We start from the raw sequence: 23,782 nt of genomic DNA on the forward strand, positions 1-23,782 counted from the left end.
GAAGTCTTGCTCGACTGAAAGCGCTCTCCGATGCCACTGTTGAAGCTTGAATGGTTAAAATATCTCAGGCCATCCTTGAAAGAATCAGAAAGTATTTTTCTTTGTCCTTCCACCATTCCAAAATATTAAAGAAGTTGTCGGGATTCACTTCCTCAATTTCTTGTGACAAATAAACTTCAAGCTCATTTAGTTGTGAACAATCACTAGTACTAGAACCTTGAGAACCCCTGAACCCGGCCCAAGCAGTAAGTGCTCTTACTCCCGCAGTTCTTTTAGATGATTGAGAACTAGAAGAAGAAGGAGTTGAAACATTTGGTCTAGCATGATCTATTGCAATTTGATAAGCACTATAAATAGTTTGAGCATTTATTTTAATTGAGGCTTGTGCTTCCGGAAGTGTAGACAACTCCTCATCTTCAAGTGTTAAACCATTATAAACAGTTTCATACCAAAATTGAGGACCTCCTAATTTCATAGTGGGATTTAACAAGGCAGCAACACCATAAATAGCGGGAATAGGGAAAAAAATATATTTTAATCTTTTTTCTCATAGAATCAATAGCTTGTTCATAAATTTCCCCACCCTCTGAATATAAGCAAATAAATTTGCAATTTCTGCAATATAAACTAAACAATTAGAAATAGTAGGATAATATTGCCCAGAAAATTCATTTGTAGCAATATGAAATTTTTCTAAAAAATCTACAAGCATTTTAACATTAGCCCAATCCGCATTTGTAAGGTGATCATCATCATCACTTACATGAGCATTAAACTTTGAGTTTATGGGGTTTCTATATTCATATGAAACAACTAAACTTTCATACATGTAATGCCATCTAGTTGGACAAGGTTTAGGAACCTTTCTTGCTCTTAGGCCAAATTCATCGCATCTTTTAAAATATTCTCTAAGTCTACTTCTACGATTTGAATAAAAAATCCAGTGAAGAGCCATTTTAACCTTTTCAATTTTAACATTTAAAATTCTCATACCATCACACACAATTAAATGGTAAATATGACAAATACATCTAACATGAAAAATGTTACTAAATGCAGGATTTAGCGTAGTGGTAAGCAAGGCTACAGCATTAGTTTTACTAGTAGCATTATCCATTGAAATTGATATTATTTTATCACTAATGCAAAAATATCTACAAATATCCGTAACCGTGCTAGAAATAAACCGCCATGTGTGACGTGAATTAATTATTCTATAAGCAACAATGCGCTTTTACATTATCCAATCCTCATCGATCTAATGACTGCTAACAGTAAGATAATCACAGTCACTACCACTTCTACCAATATCAGTAGTAATAGCAACACGACAATTTATATGAGTAAATAAATAGCACAAATATTGTTCATATTCATATTTATATTTATAAATATCGCTCTTTACGGTTGTGCGAGGCCATCCTTTATAAGTAGGATTGAAAACTTTTCTAATATAATGCACCAAAGTGAGGGTTAGAAGGAAAACTATAGGGTAAGAACATAACAGTAACCATTTTTGTCAATTCTTCCCAATCTTTTCTGGATCATAATATAAAATACCACCAGTAACAGTGTTAATTTTCGGTTGAAATTGATTTGACCTGGTACTAAGGTTAGCCTGACTAGGTACACTTGTCCCCTCGGCCAAAGCTTTTATACGAAGATATTTAACTTTATCTTGAGGGTGTAGCATTATGTGTCTCCTCAAACTTCCTGTCCTCCCCCTACCCCCCCCCCCCCTTCCCCCCGACCTCTAACATATTTAAAAGCTAACTCTTTGCCACAAGTTTTCCACTTAGCCCTATTTTGTCTCTTAGTTGAGTAAAAAAATGGTCAAACAAGAGATGTTTCACTCCGTTTAGAAGGTTGTCTAGAAAAAGTAGGGGTAGTAACAGGAGGGTCAGACGGGGCATCATTTGGATTATTATTAGTTGGGTTAACTTCAGCAACAGGACTAGTGGGTGTATCGTCATCGGTTGCGTTTCATCAAAATCTATTCCTTCATCATCATTTTAATCAATAGTTGGATTACCATAAAGAGCATTCATATATTCATGGTTTAATTGTTCACCACCTCCAACATTATGCAAATATTGACTCTCAGTAAATTGTAATAAAATATTATCACTATCAAGAATAGGAGCAGGTGGAGGACGGGTATGGGGTTTGGGTAGGGGAGCCCGGGGAATTGGAGGAGATAGATTGGCCACTAGATTCACCACTCTTCGATTTCCCCTTATTTTTACTAAATATTTTTTTAAACGAAAAATCCATCTTAATTAATCAAACAATACAAATTAAATAAAATAAAATAAAACTATAATATTAAAACTTAAGAGTTGGAACGAGTTTACCGAATTGACGAACAACTTGTTGAAAATTAATTATCCAACTTCACAATTTTTCACACAAATTGCAACAATAAAATAAGCAATTATAGAAGAAAATTAGAGAGAGATTGATGATTTTGTGAGAAATATGAATGAATAGGGAAAAAGTGTAATTATAAAAAGTTTGGGGTTAAAAACAAAATTGGGAGGGGGGGGGGGTCGGGGTAAACGGATAAAATGGTCAACGGCTATTTTGGCAGAGATAACGGCTAGATTTTAAAGCCCTAACGGGCAAATTTTTTTTAAAAAAAATTTGGAGTCGTTGGGCCCGTTTAGGACCGGTTGAACCGGCCCACTTCCAAGCCAGTCCCGGTCTCGCGGGCTTGAAGCACAAGACCGGCCCACTTTCAACCCCACCACCCATCGATCCCGGTCCTATCCGGTTAGGGCCGTTTAGGCCCACCGCCTATTTGGGCTTGCGGTCTTGGACCGGGTCCGATCCTAACCGGCCCACATATCACCTTTAGCTATAGGTTGGACTTCATTCTTTTTAAAAAGGGGGTTAAGAAAACTTCTAGGTTGGTAAGCTTGCATATGACATCTGATAAGACGAATCTGACACCGAAAAAAAAGAGAAAGGTGAAATATTACATAAAACAAAGCGCAGGTTTACATGGTATATATACTTTTGAGTTAGATTCCGTACGTAACCCAAGATATACAAATCCGTAAAATTTGTTGAACCAAAACAAAAAATACATATCATGAGCTTGAGTTGCGACAAGAAAGCTACATTTCTGTGCATCAATGAACCACAATATTAAAGATAAAAAAAATTCTGACCAAATTTTTACTTCACCAACCTGGGCTTTACCCGTGAATGTTAGATAATTAGTTTGGAAACACAAGGAATTTGGACGATCTTTGTTTAATATTTGTCTAAGACATGTCGAATCATGCTTGTTGATTGCGAAAACAAATATAGAACATTCATGAGCAGGCGCTTGAGAAAAACTTAGGAACATAACTTATTCAAATACTGATAGTAACATCTATGACAAAACTAGCAATGGAGTTAGGATTTGAAGTTTATGAATTTAATATTTTATTTATTTTAAGTTATTGAATTTTAAATTAATTTATATATAATGAATAAATTGTTTGAAACAAATATAGAGATTGAACTCAGCCGAACCTGTAACTCGTACTCTAGCTCCGCACCAGGCATCATGTTTTATGATGGCACCGACCTACTAAATACTCCAATGACTATACTTCCATAATTCATTTTGTTTCCCGTGTTATTGAAAATAATGTTGGTATTGTAGTTTGCATAAATTATAGGGTGTTTATTTTCATATTTGGTTTCTGCAATAATAAATACCTGTATTGCGTATAAGCTAGTTCTTCTATAAAGTTACGTTATACCAAATTCGATGTTAGAATATAACTTCGTAACGATCCAACCAATCGTTCTAAGTAATTGCATTTCGCTCAGTAGTTTTTTGGCATGAGTAGCTCCGTATGATGTATTATGACTTATGTAAATCGTCAATTTTGGTTTTCAGGCTATTCGGAATTGATTTGGAAGAATGATTCTCAGCTAGAAGCTTTAAATTTGAATGGTTTGACCAAGTTTGACTTTTTAGTATTTGAACTCGGATTGAATTTCTGATGATTTCGTTGGTTACGTTGGGTGATTTGGACTTAGGAGCGCGTCCAGATTGTGATTTGGAGATCCGTAGTAGAATTTGGCTTAAAATGGCGAAAGTTGGAATTTTGAAAAGCTTGACCGGGAGTGGACTTTTTGATATCGGGGTCGGATTTCGATTCCGGAAGTTGGAGCAAGTCTGTAATGTCAAATGTGACGTGTGTGTAAAATTTGAGGTCAATCGGACGTAATTTGATAGGTTTCGGCATCGGTTATAGAAGTTTGAAGTTTCAAGTTCATTGATTTGGAATTGAGGTGTGATTCGTCATTTCGATGTTGTTGTGTGTGTTTTGAGGCCTCGTATAGGACTTGTGGGTATGTCCGAACAGGGTCCCGAGGGGCTCGGGTGAGTTTCGGATAGGTTTGGGTTGTGTTGCGCTCGTTTTTTATACTTCAACGTCGTTTCTTCAAGCATAAATGGTACTACATTAAGCAAATGAGCTCCGATTTCTATTTTATTGAAGCGTTAGATCCTTATCGTAATTACGGAGCCATAGCAAAAAAGAATCATCGAATTTGGACAACGTATGAGGATTTTATGGTCATTTTACTAGGAAATGGGTTGCCAGATTTTTCAGAATAATTATGAAATTGCCACTGAATTCATATTTAAAAATCTGCATTATTTTCAAATATTGAAACCAACATATCTCCTTCAATATAAGGTCAAATGGAGTGATTGAAGGGCCTAACTTGACTAAATGTTCACAAGAAATCCATTGGAGGCATCAAAAGCGAATTTCAGGATCGTTTGCCACGAGAAGCGAAGCAGAATAGCTGGCAAAAAAAATATATAAAATAAGGGTTTGTTCATTTGGTCATATTTTGAGTTGGGAAGCTCGGATTTGGGCGATTTTGGAGGCGATTTTCACCATATGGATTGGGGTAAGTTTTCTCTACTCGGTTTTGGTTATATTTCATGAATCCATCTTCGTTTTTGGCATTTGATTGATGATTTCAAAGTGAAATTTGGGGGTTTTTACCTAAAGTTTCATAAAGTGAATTTTTAAGTTTTGAACATGGATTCGGAGTCGGAATTGGATGAAATTAGTATGGTTGGACTCATAATTGAATGGGTTATCGAATTTTGTGAGTTTTGTCGGATTCCGAGATGCAGGCCCGAGTTGGGCTTTTTGGCCGATTTTGGGCTTTTGATTAAAGATTCGACCTTTTTCTATTAGGATTGGTTCCTTTAGCATTGTTTGATGTATTTGAGTTGTTTTTAGTTAGTTTCCAGTCGTAACGCGCAAGATGGCATTTTTGGAGCATCGCTTGGCTTGCTCGGTGTTGGAATCGGCTTGTTCAAGATAAGTAACTCTTCTAAACTTAGTGCTGAGAGTATGAAACCCCAAATTATGTGTTGTGTGTTTGGTATTGAGGTGAAGCATATGCTAGGTGACGGGCGTGTGGGCGTGCACCCTGTGAATTGTTACTCCGTTGTTTTCCTTGGCACCGTTTAGTGGCCCTAGTTCATTGATATCTGTGTTTTCACCATGTGATTAATTAATTGAGCTGTCAATCATGCTAGATATCATGTTTAAGCTTTATGTTGATATTGTTAGGACCCATAATGGTCGTTTCTTGCTGTCACCTCACTGATTTTATTGATATTTACTCAGTCATATTCATGCATTCATATCATATCTCAGTTTCAGTGTTATTTATTGATACATCATATCATTGTTGCCAGGCTAGTTTCATGACATTGAGAGCCCTAGAGACTGGAGAGATTGATGATTGAGTGAGGCCGAGAGCCTGATTGTGGGGATATTGATACTATAGCACGTGAGTTGTCCGTGCAGCACGTGAGTTGTCCGTGCGAATTCTAATATTGATACTGTGGCTCGTGAGTTGTCCATGCGGATTCTGATTTGATACTATAGCACGTGAGTTGTCCGTGCAGCACGTGAGTTGTCCGTGCAGATTATAGTGCTTGGGCTGAAGGAGCCCCTCCGAAATCTGTACACACCCTCAGTGAGCGCAGGTACCTACTGTGAGCACGTGATTTTTGCCCTAAGCAAATTATTCCAAAAGTTTCAAATAAAATGATTTCTTTTTTATTTTTTACAATTTGTTTTTTTGTGAATTTTGTTGAAATTCCGTGTTAATTGGTTGCATGATAATTCATATGAAAATACAAAAAATATGCATTTGCATTTAGGGATTTAATTTTACATTTTTAGTATTAATTAGTATTAATTTGTTTTGGAACAAAATAGGAGGAAAATAGCAAAAATAACATTTTTTTGGCATTTTTTAGTTTAAACTTGTATTAGGTTGCATTTAAATCAGGAATTACTATAACTGGAAATTAGGAAATATAATGGTTAGCATTTAATAAAATCAGAAAAAATAAATAAAAGAAAATACAAAATGAAAATAAGTTGAATAAAGAGGAAATTTAAAAAAAGAGAAGGTGGTCTTATGCCCGAACTGGGCTGATTATTCTGGCCCAAAGGAAAATCCCCCAGCCCAAAGAGCCACTGGCCCAAACGCCCTGCCCGGTCCAATTGCCCCATACTCAAAACGACGTCAAAATTATGCCCGAACTGGGCTGATTATTCTGGCCCAAAGGAAAATCCCCCAGCCCAAAGAGCCACTGGCCCAAACGCCCTGCTCGGTCCAATTGCCCCATACTCAAAACGACGTCGTTCTGACGTCGTTTAATCACGACCGTCCATTTCCCCAAATCCAATGGCCACGATTGATTCTCAAATTTAAATAAAACTGTCCGAAAATTATACAAAAAACCAAAACACAATCCATCTTCCTCGTACTCCCTGTAACGCCACCGTCTACCACCGTCTTCCGCCCTAGCGCCGCCGGCCGGAAATCGCCGCCGCCGCCGGCGATGCTCCGATGGCCACCGAAATTACACCCTAGAACCACTGTTCTCCCCTCTTTCCAACCACGCCCTCAGCTCCCCTCGAATCATCGCCAATCTCGTCGAATATTCCATCTAAAATTTTCCGGCCATGACACCACTTCTCCCAAACCGGTCCAAATTAACACCCTAGGTCCCTTTCCCCTCCCCCTACCCAAATCCCCGGTTGTTTTTTTTTCAAATCTGCCTCGAATTGGTCGAATCTCAGTCTGAATATTTTCCAGCTAAGACCCAAAGTATGCCAAATATTCTCAAATTAACACCCTAGGTTCATCTGAGTCTCCTCTACCCAACCCCCATAGCTACTTGTCTCGAATCTGCCCGGAACGTTACAAATTTTAAATCCCAAAGTCCGGCAGAACCCTAACTCAGAAATCTTGGGAATTTTGGACCGTAATTTCCCTAATCACGTGTTTTCTTTTGAAAACACACGATTAGGGATGTTACGTGTCAAGAATCCCGGAGGATTCAAACAACAATAGCTGGTCAGAGTTCGCCCCATAGTCAGTCGAATGCTCAAAATTAGTAAGTTTTGTTCTATTCTGTTTTGATCCTGTTCAGTATGCTCCTGTTTAAATCTGTTTGGATAATCTTTAATTCTTTAGGGCACTTTTGATTTCAATTTTTTTCTTCAGTATTTGATTCTTTACTGTTATTATTGGTTAGTGATAATTAATTAGTTTAGTTTAGTTTAATTCAATAATTGCATTAGTAATTCCATGTTCAGGATCTAGCTTAAGTTTTGTTCTTCATGTCAATACTGTTCCCAGTATTCATATACGTTTTAAGTGGTATGATTTTAGGTTCAGTTAGTCGACTCATAATTGTTTACTGCAATTTGATTTTAATTGTTCCAACCTCTCGATTAGCTAATTTGTCTAGTTTGATTAGCCCTAGAAATAGATTATTTGGTTATAGCTGATGGACTAGTTTAACTTGGTCAGTAATTTAAGGGGATGCTAAGGGTAATTTAGGCATGGAAAAGGGTAGTTTAATCAGATTTGGTAATTGTTGAAGTAAAATAAGGGTAGAATAGGAATTGTAATGGGCATAGAACCTTCTAGGATGGACTATAGTGCAGATTTCAGTAAACTTAGGGTAGTTACTTGTGTGACAAGTCAGAAAATAAAGGATAAAAAATAGAATTAAAACAGGGACTAATGGGTAAAGGAAAAATCTGAAATTGGACCCTAAGTTCACCTATAAATAGGCATTCATTTGCCTTGATCCACAAGTTTGGGAGCCCTCAAATTCCCCCAAAAAGTTCCCCAAATGTTGATGAGCTGAAATTCAAAAATTCATAGTCTTCACATTCTCTTAGATCTTAGATCTTTAGAAAAATAAAAAAGGGTATAGAAACGACAGAAAAATACAAAAAAAAAAACTCTGTTCTATTGATCTGTTAGGCTACTTTCGAGTTCGGTTGATCGCAAGCATCTTCTAGCTTCAATTTGGGCACTGGTTGGTTTCTGGAAACTCCTGGTGGTTTTTGAGGGGTTTTTGGTTGTATGAAACTGGATTTTGGTTGTTTTCATTAGTGTTGTTCTTCTTCTGTTCATCACTGGGTGGTTGTGTTGTTGGAGTTAGAAATTGATCAGTTGTTTTCTGGACTTTGACTGCTGATCTGCTGTTACATTTATCACTGTTGCTGACCTATACTTCTTCTTCGTCTTGTTGTTCTAAATATCAGGTACATATTCTGAACCTCAACCTCATGTAGAGTCTCAGTCGAAATGAAATAAAAAGAAGCACAAATTCATTGGAAGCCTCAGTTGTTGCAACAGTTTTATTTTAGTTTGTTTGAACTGTATTAGATTGGGAACTGTTTGACTGGATTTATTCCTGCTCCTTTGAACTGTTTGAATGTAATAACTAGACTGAATAAATCACTACTACTCTAAAGGTGTAACAAGTTGAGTACGAGTTGTAACTTATTTCATGATCAGACAGGTGAAATAGCTTGTGTTGGCTTTAGTTGATTTCCTATCAATTATTTCGCAACTTTCACTTAAAAACTCAGAAGCATGCTAGAGCCTTAGTAGTTGTTCTCATTTTCGGTTTGCAATTAATGATACTTGACTGAACTGTTGTAGATCGAGTTGAGTTTCAGTAGGACTAAGGTCTCGAATTCAGAGATAGTTGATTATTTGAGTTTGTATATTATTTAGGTAAGAGGTACAACATGAGTATTGTAACTATAGGCATAAGTTTGTTAGTTTGAATGTGGGAGTTGAATTTGAATTTTAGCACGTTTGTTTACCTGTTGAAATCAATATTGCGTAAGTGTCTTCTTGGACAGTTTTGAGCGTCAATTAGCAGAACATAAGCGTTAACTGGACAATTCAAAATGGTTGTAGTATATTGATTGATTAAATTCAACTTTAGTCCTATAGCCAATATTACATCCTGCTTCAATTCACCCTGTGAATCTGGGCTCAAGCGTGAAGCCCAGACAGCTCTTGTCCAAACTAAACTTGAATAATGCCTCTTGGGCCTGGTTTCCTCAGCAATAGGCCCAAGCTGTCCAATCCTTTATGTTTTGAACAAATTGATAGGCATGCTTCATTCTTCACTTCATAAGTTACTGAGCTTGAATTAATTTGAAAGCGAATCATAGGGTTTGGTTTTTTTTTTATCGATATTAAATTATTAGGCTTATTTTTCTTTTATTATTAGAGACAAAGAAAAATAGAAAGTCATAGTTACTTTAGGTTTGCCCTCTAATTAATAAAAGGAGATGAGCCTCGCTACAAAAGAAAATATAAATTGCGGGGCTCTCAATAGATGTTATAAAATACTTAGAATTCGGGTGAACCGCTTAGCGAATTTCACGGTTTTCCCCAAAGATAATAAAAGCGTAGTTGCTTTAGGCGCGTATTTTAATAATATTACCTTCCTTAATGCGGGTGAACATTTATGTGACCCAAATCTAAATCTCAACGGAGTCGGAATGCGTCAAAAGCCACGGGCGCACTGGTGTGACGTGGTTCGAGACATATTTTCACGACGTTGCAATTCTTATTAAAAAGACATAAAATAAAAGCGGTTAAAATAAAAGGCACATAGGTTAGTATATGTTTAAAAAAAAATCAGATAAAAGCAAATACAACAGTTGAGCGACCGTGCTAGAACCACGGAATCCGAGAATGCCTAACACCTTCTCCTGGGTTAACAGAATTCCTTACTCGGAGTTATGGTTCGCGGACTGTTAACAGAGTCATAATTTCCTCGGATCGGGATTTAACCGGTGACTTGGGACACCATTAATCTCCCAAGTGGCGACTCTGATTTTTAATTAAATAATCCCGTTTCGATTGTCACTTCAAGTTGGAAATAACTCCCTTATTATTATTGTATCCCTTCACGGGGTGTAGTAGGTCAAAAGGAGGTGTGACACCTACTGAGTGCAAGTGCCGAGTGCCGAGTGATAGGGAGGACTGAGTGACTGTGAGGGCTGAGTGACTGTGAGGACTGAGTGATTGTGAGGACTGAGTGAATTGATACTCTGAGAGTATGCATATGGTTTTATTACTGAGTCGCATCACATTTGACATGCACTTGACATACAGGCATAGAGATGCATTTTCCTTATGTTGTACGGTATCATGTCATTCATGACTTTTTACACACATTGATATGTGGGCATAGAGAGCTAATTCACACATGCTATCTGGAAAGAAAATGAAACATCATATTTATTGTTGAAAGGATTTTTGGGAATATTGTTGGAATTGGATAGGATAATTGGCTTACCTAGCGGGTTGGGTTAGATGCCATCAGGACTAGTGGATTTTTGGATCGTGACAGTAAAATGACAAATGGTCATCACAATATTGCATGGTTGATTATATTATCAATTACTACTCTCAGTTATTTGTTCCTGATAGTTTCCACAATATTGTTTCTTTTTAAAATAGTCTACGAAACTGCAGCCACTTGGAACCAGATTATAAATCGTTAAAACATGTTTACATTTTAAAAACCTTACATCATATTGAGTGTGCATTGATTAGCAACAGGAACACCTGACCTTAATGAGGACATTAATGGTCTAATTCTGTAATTGTTTGACGCACATTGGTCGGCTTCCAAATTTTCTTGAGTTTCCAGATTAGCATCTCAAGCTGATATTCATGGAACCAGAAAATAGACTTACCTCTTTGGACACTCAAAAATGCTTAGATCAAGACGCAATATACATTACTCCATTTGATACTTCATTCAGAAGCAGTAATTGAAAAGCACAGACTACAAAACAGGAATGTAACTGATAAGCCTCAGGTTATAAACACTTATTCCAGGAGGGCCAAATATAACAAATTAAAAACTTAGTAATTGTCTGGTGACAGTTACTCATGTATTGGGCAGTTTTATCTGGAAAAAAGAAGGCAAGCAGTAGGGGACAGAGAAGTATTCAACAACAACAACAACAAAAAGAAAAGTCTTGGGAGAGTTCTAGCCTCTCGAATGTCTAGAAATCGCATGTCTGCATAATCTTAATAATATGTATTGTGGCTTTGTGTCGCTACTATTGATTTCAGTCATTTTCTATTCAGTCTAGAATGTTATATATATGCTGTAATTTAGGAGTTATCAGTGTTGGAGTGGTTATTCTCAGACTTTGTTGAAGTAGATCCTGTGTTTTCAGTGTAATACATACATTAGTGTTTCTTCCTGTTATTTTCTATTTGTGCAGTAAACTCTATTAGTAACCATTTAAATGTCAGTTTTACAAGAAATCCTTTCAGACAACAAGAAATGACAACAGAAAAAGAATGTCATAGCACATACTAAAGCAAAAGTAAACCTGGTACAAGCTAGACTGGACGAATTAACATTTGATTCTGTAAACTAATATAAGACTATAAATTATACACAAATACATGTATTTTTCTAACAAGAGATGCAAACCTTGATCAACTTCTGCATTGATTTAGGATTGGATCCTTTGGAGAATGTATATTCACTTCCCGATGCATGATCTCTGCAATATGTAGTTTTCAGCCTTAGAAATTGTCATGGTTCCAAAAAGCAAGTCTTCATACACAATGCCAGTGCACCTCTGCTTTTCGGCCATAATCTTGTGCTTTACCAACGGATTCCACCATGAACCGAGAGCAGGCGAAGAGATGCAGCTTCCATTTCAGGAGCATATGACGCAGAAGCTTCAGGGAAATGAGAACACTAGAGCGATATCCAAGAAAGCAAATGCAATGGCATTTGTTAAACCTGTTTCGCTGATGCAATAGAATCTCTATCAAAAATAGTCATCATCAGTAACAACTTGCTAAAACAAGGATACTATTTGTCAATCTGTTCAATTGGTGGAGAAAGGGATTTCTTTCTCCATCAAACAGTTCTCATCAAGAAGAACTTTCACAAATGTGAGATAACAGGATGGATAAGCTTTTAAATTCACTCAGTCTCAGCCTGATAACACAAGAATATAAGGTGAAACAAATGAGTGTCTTCAGCAAATATCGCACTTTATACCAAACACAGAAAAACACTTTTTACAAGGCACTATCGATCACAGATATAGTTGTAACCACAATTCAGACCACTCCTTGCAATCATTATCGGCCATTATGGGAAGAACAGAAATAAGTACATGACTAGTATCTAATGAATGCTTGCAGGCTGCAGCCTTCGTCAAATCATTATGCAAGGATAGAAGAAAATAAAGGCTGAGATTAGATGGTAAGAAATAGACTAAAAGCTCAGTCAGTCTCTGTGAGAAATCCACATCATTGCACATAATGTTGAGTCTTAGGATCTTCAAGTTGATGCTAGATGCTAATTGAGTTGAATTCTGGGTGAGTCACTTGCATTATGCACGATGTTGATAAAGGTGTTAAAGGGGACAAGGTAGACCTAAGGTACATGGAGGAATGGAACACAATGGAAGTAGAGGGTTCTCATAGGTGATACCAAACTAAATACTTTAGCCATTGTTGGTGCACTTACATTGTGTCCATATGTTTGCCTTGAGTCATTTCAGTTGGTTAGAAATTTGTGTCTCAGTGTAGGGATAAACGACACATTATTACGTATCTTGGTGAGACTAACCTGAACAGTGAGGAGTGGATATAGAAGATTCCTCTAGAGAGATTTAAACAGCTAGTACACCTTGAACCAATAACAAAAAGTAAATACGGTAATGGAAAATGCACGGCATCACACTTCGTGCTTTTACTCTCAACCTCACCAGATAATCAATAGAAACGGCACGACATCACCCTTTGTGATTTTACTATCAACCTCACCATTTAAATCAAATAAGAATGGCACGGCATCACCCTTCGTGCTTTAACACTCTCCCTCACCAAAACAAGGAACAACAATGATAGGGAGATAGAAATGACAACATCAAGTCTTACTTCAACATTTGCTTCCACAATATCAACCTCAACTTTGAGTCAATATTCAATCAATATCAAATCCGAACATATGATAAGAACGATCTACCAATCAATAAACTAGTCTAAACATGCATAACATAATCACGGAAAGCTACAATTTAATGAATAAGACTCACTAGCATATTATGACTAAACAACAACGTATAGGTACTCGTCACCTCACCTATACGTTGTACTCAACATTCAACAACGTAGCAAATAGGAAAATAAGACATAATCCCTCAAGCCAAGGTTAACCACGGCACTTACCTCGCTCTGGGGGCCACTCAATGCTCAATTACCGCTTTTCCTCTAGTATCCACCTCCGAACCACTCGTATCTAGCCACAATTAACTCAATAATATCAATTATTGCTAAAGGAATCAACTACAAAACCTGAATTTAGATTTCTCAAACTTTCTCCCAAAAAGTCAAAAATCGACCCCGGGCCCGCTTGCTCAAAACCCGAAGTTCGGACCAAAATTCATTTACCCATTCACCCCGAAGCCCGAATATGCAATTGGTTTTGGAATCTGACCTCAAACCGAGGTTTAAATCCCCAATTTGCAAAAAAAATCCCCAATTCTTCCTAAATCCCTAGTTTTCTACCATGAAAGAATAAAGATTAAGGCTAGAAATTCAATGGGTTATGCTAGAAATTGAAGATAATGAGTTAAAGAGTACAAACCTATTATTTGGTGTTGAATTCCCCCTTCAAATTGCTCCTAGTCCGAGTTCTAATGAAAGAGTTGTGAAATTTTTGAGAAAATCCCGTTCTAGTCTATTTTTAAATCACTGGGCAGGCCTTCTTCGCGTTAGCGAAGGGCCTGCCGCGATCGCAAAAGGCAGCGGCGCAAAGGCCTACGCGTTCGTGAGTCCTCCTACGCGTTCGCGAAGGCTGCTCTCCCCTGGCCTTCGGGTTCGCGAGCCAGTGCTCGCGTTCGCGTAGAAGAACAGTTGTCCCCCTCCCCCAGGTCCCTTACGCTACGCGTTCGCATGATGTCGGTCGCGTCCGCAAAGAGTAAAACCCCCACTGCTCCGCGTTCGCGACCGGGCTTACGCATTCGCGAAGAACAAAAATCACCTAGCTCCAGTTCACTCTTCGCGTTCGCGAAATTACCTTCGCGAACGCGAAGAAGGAAACCAGAAAACACTGAAGCTGAAGAAAAAAAATAGATTTTCTAAGTCCAAGCCTCCCGTATCCTATCCGAAACTTACCCGATCCCTCGGGGCTCAAGACCAAACATGCACACAAGTCCTAAAAAATCATACGAACTTGCTCGCACGATCAAATCGCCAAAATAACACCTAGAACTACGAATTTAGCACCAAATCGAATGAAATTTTCAAGAAAGCTTTAAAACTTCTATCTTCACAACCGGACGTCCGAATCCTGTCAAATCAATTCCGTTTCTCACCAAATTTCACAGACAAGTTTTAGATATCATAACAAACCTGTACCGGGCTCCGAAACCAAAATACTGACCCGATACCAACAAGATCAAACATTAACCAAATTCTTAAAACCATTAGATTTTTCAGTCTTTCAATTTTCATCAAAAATTCATTTCTCGAGCTAGGGACCTCGGAATTCGATTCCGGGCATACACTCAGGTCCATCTTCTATACGGACCCACCAGGACTGTCAAAACACGAGTTTGGGTCCGTTTACTGAAAATGTTGACCGAAGTCAACTAAATTAACTTTTAAAAGCAAAAATTATTATTTTCATTGACTTTCAACATAAAAGTTATCCGGAAACACGCCCGGACTGCGCACGCAAGTCGAGGATGGTAAAAATGAGATTTTAAAGGCCTTGGAACATAGAATCAAGTTCTAAAACATAAGATGACCTTTTGGGTCATCACATTCTCTACCTCTAAAACAACCGTTCATCCTCGAACGGACATAGAAAAGTACCTGAGCTGGTGAAAAGGTAGGGATATCTGCTCCGCATATCGGACTCGGACCCCCAGATAGCTGCCTCAATAGGCTGACCTCTCCACTGCACTCGAACTGAATGATAACTCTTCGACCTCAACTAACGAACCTGCCGGTTCAAAATAGCTACCGGCTCCTCGTAGGTCAAATCCTTGTCCAACTAGACAGCGCTGAAATCTAACACGTGGGATGGATCACCGTGATACTTCCGAAGCATGGACACATGAAACACTGGATATACCGCTGATAAGCCTAGTGGCAAAGCAAGTCTGTAGGCCACCTCACCCACTCGCTCAAGGATCTCAAAAGTCCCGATGTACCTAGGGCACAACTTGCCCTTCTTTCCAAACCTCATTACACCCTTCATGGGTGATACCCAAAGCAACACTCTCTCTTCGACCATGAATGCCATATCACGAACCCTACGGCTGGTATAACTCTTCTACCTGGACTAAGCTGTGCGAAGTCTATCCTGAATGATCTTAACCTTATCCAAGGCATCCTGTACCAAACCTGTACCCAATAACCGAGCCTCCCCGGCTCAAACCATCCAACCGGCGATCGACACCGTCTACCATATAATGCCTCATAGGGAGCCATCTGGATGCTCGACAGATTGCTGTTGTTGTAGGCAAAATCCGCTAGCGGCAAGAACTGATCCTACGATCCTCCAAAGTCTATAACACATGCGCGAAGCATATCCTCTAAGATCTGAATAGTATGCTCGGACTGTCCGTCCGTCCGAGGATGAAATGTTGTGCTCAGCTCCACTTGCGTGCCCAACTCATGCTGTATTGCCCTCCAGAAGTGCGAGGTAAACTGCGTACCTCGATCAGAAATGATAGACACGGGCACACCGTGAAGGCGAATGATCTCACGAATATAAATCTCTGCCAACCGCTCTGAAGAATAGGTGACGGCCATAGGAATGAAATGCGATGTCTTGGTCAGTCTACATACAAAAACCCAAACTGCATCAAACTTCCTCTGAGTCTGTGGGAGTCCAACAACAAAATCCATAGTGATACGCTCCTACTTCCACTCAGAAATCTCTATCTTCTGAAGCAAACCATCAGGTCTCTGATGCTCGTACTTTACTTGCTGGAAATTTAGACATCGAGCTACATATGCAACTACATCCTTCTTCATCCTCCTCCACCTATAATCCTGCCGCAAGCCCTGATACATCTTGGCGGCGCCCAGATGAATAGAATACCGGGAACTGTGGGACTCCTCTAGAATCAACCCACGAAGCCCATCCACATTAGGCACACAAACACGACCATGCATCCTCAAAACTCCATCATGTCCAACCGTAACCTGCATGGCATCACCGTGCTGCACCGTGTCCCTAAGGACAAGCAAATGAGGGTCATCATACTGCCGCTCCCTGATGCGCTCAAACAAAGAGGACCGAGCGACCGTGCAAGCTAAAACACGACTGGGCTCAGAAACATCCAACCTCACGAACTGATTAGCTAAGGCCTGAACATCTAATGCAAGCGGTCTCTCACCGACCGGAATGTACGCAAGACTGCCCATACTAGATGACTTCCTACTCAAAGCATCGGCCACCATATTGGCCTTCTCGGGATGATACAAGATGGTGATATCATAGTCTTTCAATAGCTCCAACCACCTCCCCTGCCTCAAATTGAGCTCCTTTTTCTTGAAAAAAATACTGTAAACTCTTATGATCCGTGAACACCTCACACGACACGCCATATAGATAGTGCCTCCAAATCTTCAGCGCGTGAATAATGGTTGCTAGCTCCAAGTCATGAACTGGATAATTCTTCTCGTGAACCTTTGCCGTGAAGCATATGCAATAACCTTGCAACTCTGCATCAATACCGCCCTAAGTCTAATACGAGATGCGTCACAATATACTGTATAAGGCCCTGTACCTATGGGCAACACCAACACCGACACCGTAGTCAAAGCTATCTTGAGCTTCTGAAAGCTCGCCTCACACTCATCTGACCATCTGAACGGGGCACCCTTCTGGGTCAACCTACTCACGGGGCTGCTATAGATGAAAACCCCTCCACAAACCGACGGTAATAACCAGCCAATCCCAAGAAACTACGGATCTCTGTGGCTGAAGTAGGCCTAGGCCAATTCTAAACAGCGTCAATCTTCTTAGGATCCACCTGAATACCCTTTGCTGATACAACATACCCGAAGAAGGCGACTGAGTCCAACCAAAACTCGCATTTCGAGAACTTATCATACAATTGGCTGTCTCTCAGTGTCTGAAGTACGATCCGAAGATGCTACTCATGCTCCTCTCGGCTGCGGGAGTAGATCAAGATATCATCAATAAACACAATCACAAAGGAATCTAGGTAAGGCTTGAACACCCGGTTCATCAAATCCATAAATGTTGTTGGGGCATTTGTCAAGCCAAATGACATCACCAGGAACTCATAATGCCTATATCAAGTACGAAAAGCTGTCTTAGGGACATCGGACGCCCTAATCCTCAACTGATGGTAGCTAGACCTCAGATCAATCTTTGAAAATACTTTGGCACCTGAAGCTGATCTAATAAGTCATCAATCCTCGACAATGGATACTTGTTCTTGATAGTGACTTTGTTCAACTGCTGATAATCTATGCACATCCTCATCGATCCATCCTTCTTCTTTACAAACAACACGGGCACACCCCAAGGCAAGACACTAGGTCTAATAAAGCCCTTATCAAGCAAATCTTGCAACTGCTCCATCAACTCTTTCAACTCTTTCCAACTCCACCTCTAGTTGTCTGACCCCTACCTCTAGCTGGCTGAGCGGGCGGTGGAACACCCAGTGCCGGGACCATGGCACGAGAACCCTGATACTGAGAATTGCTCGATGCTCGAGGGCAAAACCTAGCAATGTGCCTCGGATCGCCACAAGTATAACAAGATTTCGGCTGTTGTGCTGATGACCTTGAAACTGACCCTGGAGGCCTGAGTAACCACCTTGAAAACTCTGGAGCGAAGGTGCACTAATAGGAGCTGGTGGTGCACTGTAGGCTAGCTGATCGGAATACTGCATATGAGGGCCACCACCACCTGAAGCACCGAGAGAAGCCTGGAATGCTGAATGAAACAGCCTGGGAGGATGGCCTCTACCAAAATTACCCCTGCCTCCAGACGAGGCACCACTGAATCTGCCAGAATGACGAGGTCTCTTGTCAGATCCCTGACCACTTCCCTGAGCTAGAACCATCTCGACTCGCCTGGCAATATTGTGGTCGCCTGAAAAGAAATCTCACTCCCAGTCTCTTTAGCCATCAACAATCTGATAGGCTGAGCAAGTCCCTCAATAAACCTCCTCACCCTCTCTCTCTCGGTAGGAAGCAGAAGAATAGCATGACGGGCCAGATCCACAAATCGAGTCTCGTACTGAGTGACAACCATTGAACCATGTTGTAGACGCTCGAACTGCCTCCGGTAATCCTCTCTGAGTGATAGGAGGATACTTATCAAGAAACAGCTGAGAGAACTAGTCCCAAGTAAGAGCCGGCGACCCAGCTGGTCTGGCCAACATATAATCCCTCCACCATTTCTTGGCGGAACCCGACAGATGAAACGCAGCAAAGTCGACCCCATTGGTCTCCACTATCCCCATGTTCCGTAACACCTCATGACAAATGTCCAGATAGTCTTGTGGATCCTCTGAAGATGTACCGCCATGGTGAACTGGGAAAATCTTGGTAAACATATCCAATATCCACAAAGCCTCAGAAGACATAGCTGATCCGTCACCGGTCTGTGCTGCAACACACGGCGGAACTGCCCCAACTGGCTGAGTTGCTGGAGTCTGAAACTGGGGAGCCATCTGCTCCGGAGTGTGAGTAGCAGGAGTCTAGACTCCTCCCTAGCCCGAAAGACGGCTGGTGCCACAGGAAAGGTGCCGGTTTGAGCAACACTCTTCATAAGGCCCACTAGACAGACCAAAGCATCCTGAAGCACTAGGGTGGCTATGAACCCCTCTGGAACCTGAGCTGGTCCGGCAGGAACAGTCTGGGCTGGAACCTCATCATCAAACTCCAGCTGAGGCTCCACTACTAGTGCTGCTGCTCGAGCTCTGGGCTGAGCCCTGCCCCTGCCACGGTCTCTAGCTTGGCCTCGGCCTTGACCTCGGCCCTTCGTAGGAGCTGCCACTTGGGGCTTTGGCTGCTGCTCAGCTGAAGATACGGTGCGTGTACTCGCCATCTGCAAGAGAACAGAATAGAAGAGTTCAATTAGTAATGATATAATGAAATCGCACGACAGAGAAGAATAGAAGTGAAACTGTTCCTAACTCCATAGTCTCTGGAAGATAAGTACAAACGTCTTCGTACCGATCCTCCAGACTCTACTAAGTTTTGCTCGTGAATTGTGAGACCTAGGCAACTTAGTGCTCTGATACCAACTTGTCACGATCCAAAATTCCCACCTTCAGGATCGTGATGGCGCCTAACATTTCACTTGCTAGGCAAGCCAACGTAAGAGAATTCACAAATCAACTTCAGCCAATTTAACGACGGAAATTTATCAAGTTAAACAGAAGCTAAACAAAATTTACGGAATATCATAAAACCCAAAGTAACTGAAACATTTAGGATCTGGAGTCACAACTCACGAGCTACTAGAATTGACTACATACAAAGTCTGAAAGATAATACACTATTCTGGAAGAAAGAAACGGTCATGTAACAATCTAGGAAGAGACTCCAGGGTCTGCAGACGCCAGCAGATCTACCTTGGTCTCTTGTCGATCAAGTCCAGCTGCCAAACTCGGGGTCAACTCAGGCCAGTACAAAAATCTGCACAGGAAGTGCAGAGTGCAGTATCAGTAAAACCGACCCTATGTACTGGTAAGTGCCGAGCCTAACCACGGCGAAGTATTGACGAGTCTAGGACAAGACACATACATAAACTTGTGCAGTTAAACAATATACGAGCACGATAACAACTAATAGAAGTTAAACAGATAACGGGAGGGAAAAATGCTGAGGGGATTTCAAGATAAAGAATCACAGCAGTAGAGAGATTTAAACAGCTAGTACACCTTGAACCAGTAACAACAAGTAAATACGGTAACGTAAAATGCACGGCATCACCCTTCGTGCTTTTACTCTTAACCTCACTAGATAATCAATAAAAACGGCACGGCAGCACCATTCGTGCTTTTACTCTCAACCTCACCATATAAATCAAATAAGAATGGCACGGCATCACCCTTCGTGCTTTAACACTCTCAACCTCACCATATAAATCAAATAAGAATGGCACGGCATCACCCTTCATGCTTTAACACTCTCCCTCACCAAAATAAGGAAAAACAATGATAGGGAGATAGAAATGACAACATCTTGTCTTACTTCAACATTTGCTTCCAAATATCAACCTCAACTTTGAGTCAATATTCAATCAATACCAAAATCCGTACATATGATAAGAACGATCAACTAATCAATAAACTAGTCTAAACATGGATAACATAATCACGGAAAGCTACAATTTTATGAATAAGACTCACTAGCATGTTATGACTCAACAACAACGCATAGGTACTCGTCACCTCACCTATACGTTGTACTCAACATTCAAACACATAGCAAATAGGAAAATAAGACATAATCCCTCAAGCCAAGGTTAACCACGACAATTACTTCGCTCCGCGGGACACTCAATGCTCAATTACCGTTTTTCCTCTAGTATCCACCTCCGAACCACTCGTATCTAGCCACAATTAACTCAATAATATCAATTATTGCTAAAGGAATCAACTACAAAGCATGAATTTAGATTTCTCAAACTTTCCCCCAAAAAGTAAAAAACCGACCCCGGGCCCGCTTGCTCAAAATCCGAGGTTCGGACTAACATTCATTTACCCATTCACCCCCGAACCCGGATATGCAATTGGTTTTGGAATCCGACCTCAAATCGAGGTCTAAATCCCCAATTTGCAAAAAGTCCCCAATTCTTCCTAAATCCCTAGTTTTCTACCATGAAAGAACAATAATTAAGGCTAGAAATTCAATGGGTGATGTTAGAAATGGAAGAAATTCAATGGGTGATGTTACCTGGCCTTCACGTTCGCAAGCAGTGCTCGCGTTCGCGTAGAAGAACGGTTGTCCCCCTCCCCCAGGTCCCTTACGCTACGCGTTCGCGAGATGCCGGTCGCGTTCGCGAAGGGTAAAACCCCCACTGCTCCGCGTTCGCGACCGGGGTTACGCGTTCGCGAAGAACAAATATCACCCAGCTCCAGTTCACTCTTCGCGTTCGCGAGAGTACCTTCGCGAACGCGAAGAAGGAAACCAGAAAGCACTGAAGTTGAAGAAAAAACCAGATTTTTCTAAGTCCAAACCTCCCGTAGCTTATCCGAAACTCACCCGAGCTCTTGGGGCTCCAAACCAAACATGCACAAGTCCTAAATTATCATACGAACTTGCTCGTGCGATCAAATCGCCAAAATAACTCCTAGAACTACGAATTTAGCACCAAATCGAATGAAATTTTCAAGAAAGCTTTAAAACTTTTATCTTCACAACCGGATGTCCGAATCACGTCAAATCAATTCCGTTTCTCACCAAATTTCACAAACAAGTTTTAGAAATCATAACGAACATGTACCGGGATTCTGAACCAAAATACGGACCCGATACCAACAAGATCAAACATTAACCAAATTCTTAAAACTATTAGATTTTTCAGTCTTTCAATTTTCATCAAAAATTCATTTCTCGAGTTAGGGACCTCGGAATTCGATTCGGGGCATACGCCCAGGTCCCATATTTCGATACGGACCCACTGGGAATGTCAAAACACGAGTCCGGATCCGTTTACTTAAAACGTTGGCCGAAGTCAACTAAATCAACTTTTAAAGGCAAAAAATATTATTTTCATCATTTTTCAACATAAAAGCTTTCCGGTCTCGAAATCAAGGAGTATAAAAATGAAATTTTTAAAGGTCTCGAAACACATAATCAAGTTCTAAAATATAAGATGAACTTTTGGGTCATCACAACGACAAGTTTGCTGGTTTGTTGAATTCCGCAAATACATTGTTATTGTATCAAATATATCTGACACATCACAACTAATTCTTGGTCTCCTTTACAAGCAAATTCGTCATTATAGGTCAGTCATAAACATTCATCAAGCGCCCCCCCACCCCAACACACACAAATCTAAAGGGATAAAGAACAACATTAAGCTATTAGCTAAACTAAAATCCCTTATTTGTGATCAATGAAACAAAGAAAAAAAAAAAGTTAAAAAGGAAAAACATAACCAAGAAGAAACAGCAAAAGCAGGAAAGTTTACCTCCTAGATATCACCAGAAAGTCCAGTGCTTGATTTGCAAATGCTGAAACCAATCTTCTCAAGGAAGCCACCAAAGCCACTGTCATTTTCCCATTCTCCGAGTGGTTTAAAGACCAGATTTCAACGAATTAATCGCCACTAAAGACAGAGAGAAAACCCCGTTTTCAAAAATAAAATAGTAAATCGAAGGCTACTCTTCGATTTAGCTAGGGTCATCCTCTCTTTGACTAATTTTATCGACAAAAATATACACGAACTCGTTCAATTTTAAACCCCTTGAAATATGACTCAACCAGTAATACACACATCGTAGTTTAAATCAAATATTTATACAAATATATTAAACAAATATAAAAGTATTATTTTTATTTTTCAAAATCAAACAGGCTTAAACCCCAGGAATTATTTTACAAATAGCTTATTCCAATATGCAGAAAGTTATTACTAGTACGTAGGGGTGGACATTGTTTGGACAAAATTGAAATTCGAATTTTTTGAATTTTGGTTTGGATTTTCGGATTACAGATTGGATTTCGAATTTAATTTTTAATTTTTTTGGATTTCAGATTGGATATTGAATTTGGTACTTCAGATTTTTGGATATTCGAAAATTCGAAATTCTTATACTTTATATTTAGGCCATTATCCATATGCCAATAGTAATAAGTCCAATACCCTATCCATTAGATATTATCTCATATGTTCAATACTAATTACTAAGTTACTGTCAGAATACTTTCTAGACATAGTTTCACTATTGCTACTTCTTATCGGCATTATTAATGTCTTTGTTGTATTTTCTTTATAATGATTTCATTACTTGAAAACTTTATTTGGATGAAGCAGTGAGAATGAGTAACTTTTTAGGTAACTTAACACGAATACTTTATTTAGATGTTCATTTTTTACAGAAGAAGAAGCATCTAAACTTGTAAGCTCAAAACCGAAAATCCGAAAATATCCAATCTGATTAATCCAAAATCGAAGTTAAAAAATTCGATCTAATCCGAGCTTTTTTGGATTGCATTTGGATTATCATTTATTTAATCCGAAAATCGAATATCCAAACTGAAATTTTCATATTCAATCTGAACTGTCCGACGTCCACCCCTACTAGTACGTGATCCCTTATTAAATAAGTTTCAGCCATTTTCTATTAAGAGCTGTGAGATATACATATTTTCAAAAAAAAAATTATACTCTTTTTTA

General features: G+C 39.7%; 1 protein-coding gene across 1 annotated transcript; it reads right to left on the reverse strand.

Annotated features, from left to right (window-relative positions):
- LOC109227909 lies at positions 12,341 to 22,869 on the reverse strand. Its single transcript, XM_019393103.1, has 4 exons — positions 22,574 to 22,869; positions 20,004 to 20,067; positions 19,295 to 19,474; positions 12,341 to 12,355 (listed from the first exon to the last, which is right to left on the reverse strand). The coding sequence occupies exons 1-4, from the start codon at positions 22,657 to 22,659 to the stop codon at positions 12,341 to 12,343; spliced, it is 345 nt and encodes a 114-aa protein (XP_019248648.1). The 5' UTR covers positions 22,660 to 22,869.

This window comes from Nicotiana attenuata, chromosome 6 (assembly GCF_001879085.1).
Source record: "Nicotiana attenuata strain UT chromosome 6, NIATTr2, whole genome shotgun sequence".
NCBI classification, from domain to species: domain Eukaryota; kingdom Viridiplantae; phylum Streptophyta; class Magnoliopsida; order Solanales; family Solanaceae; genus Nicotiana; species Nicotiana attenuata.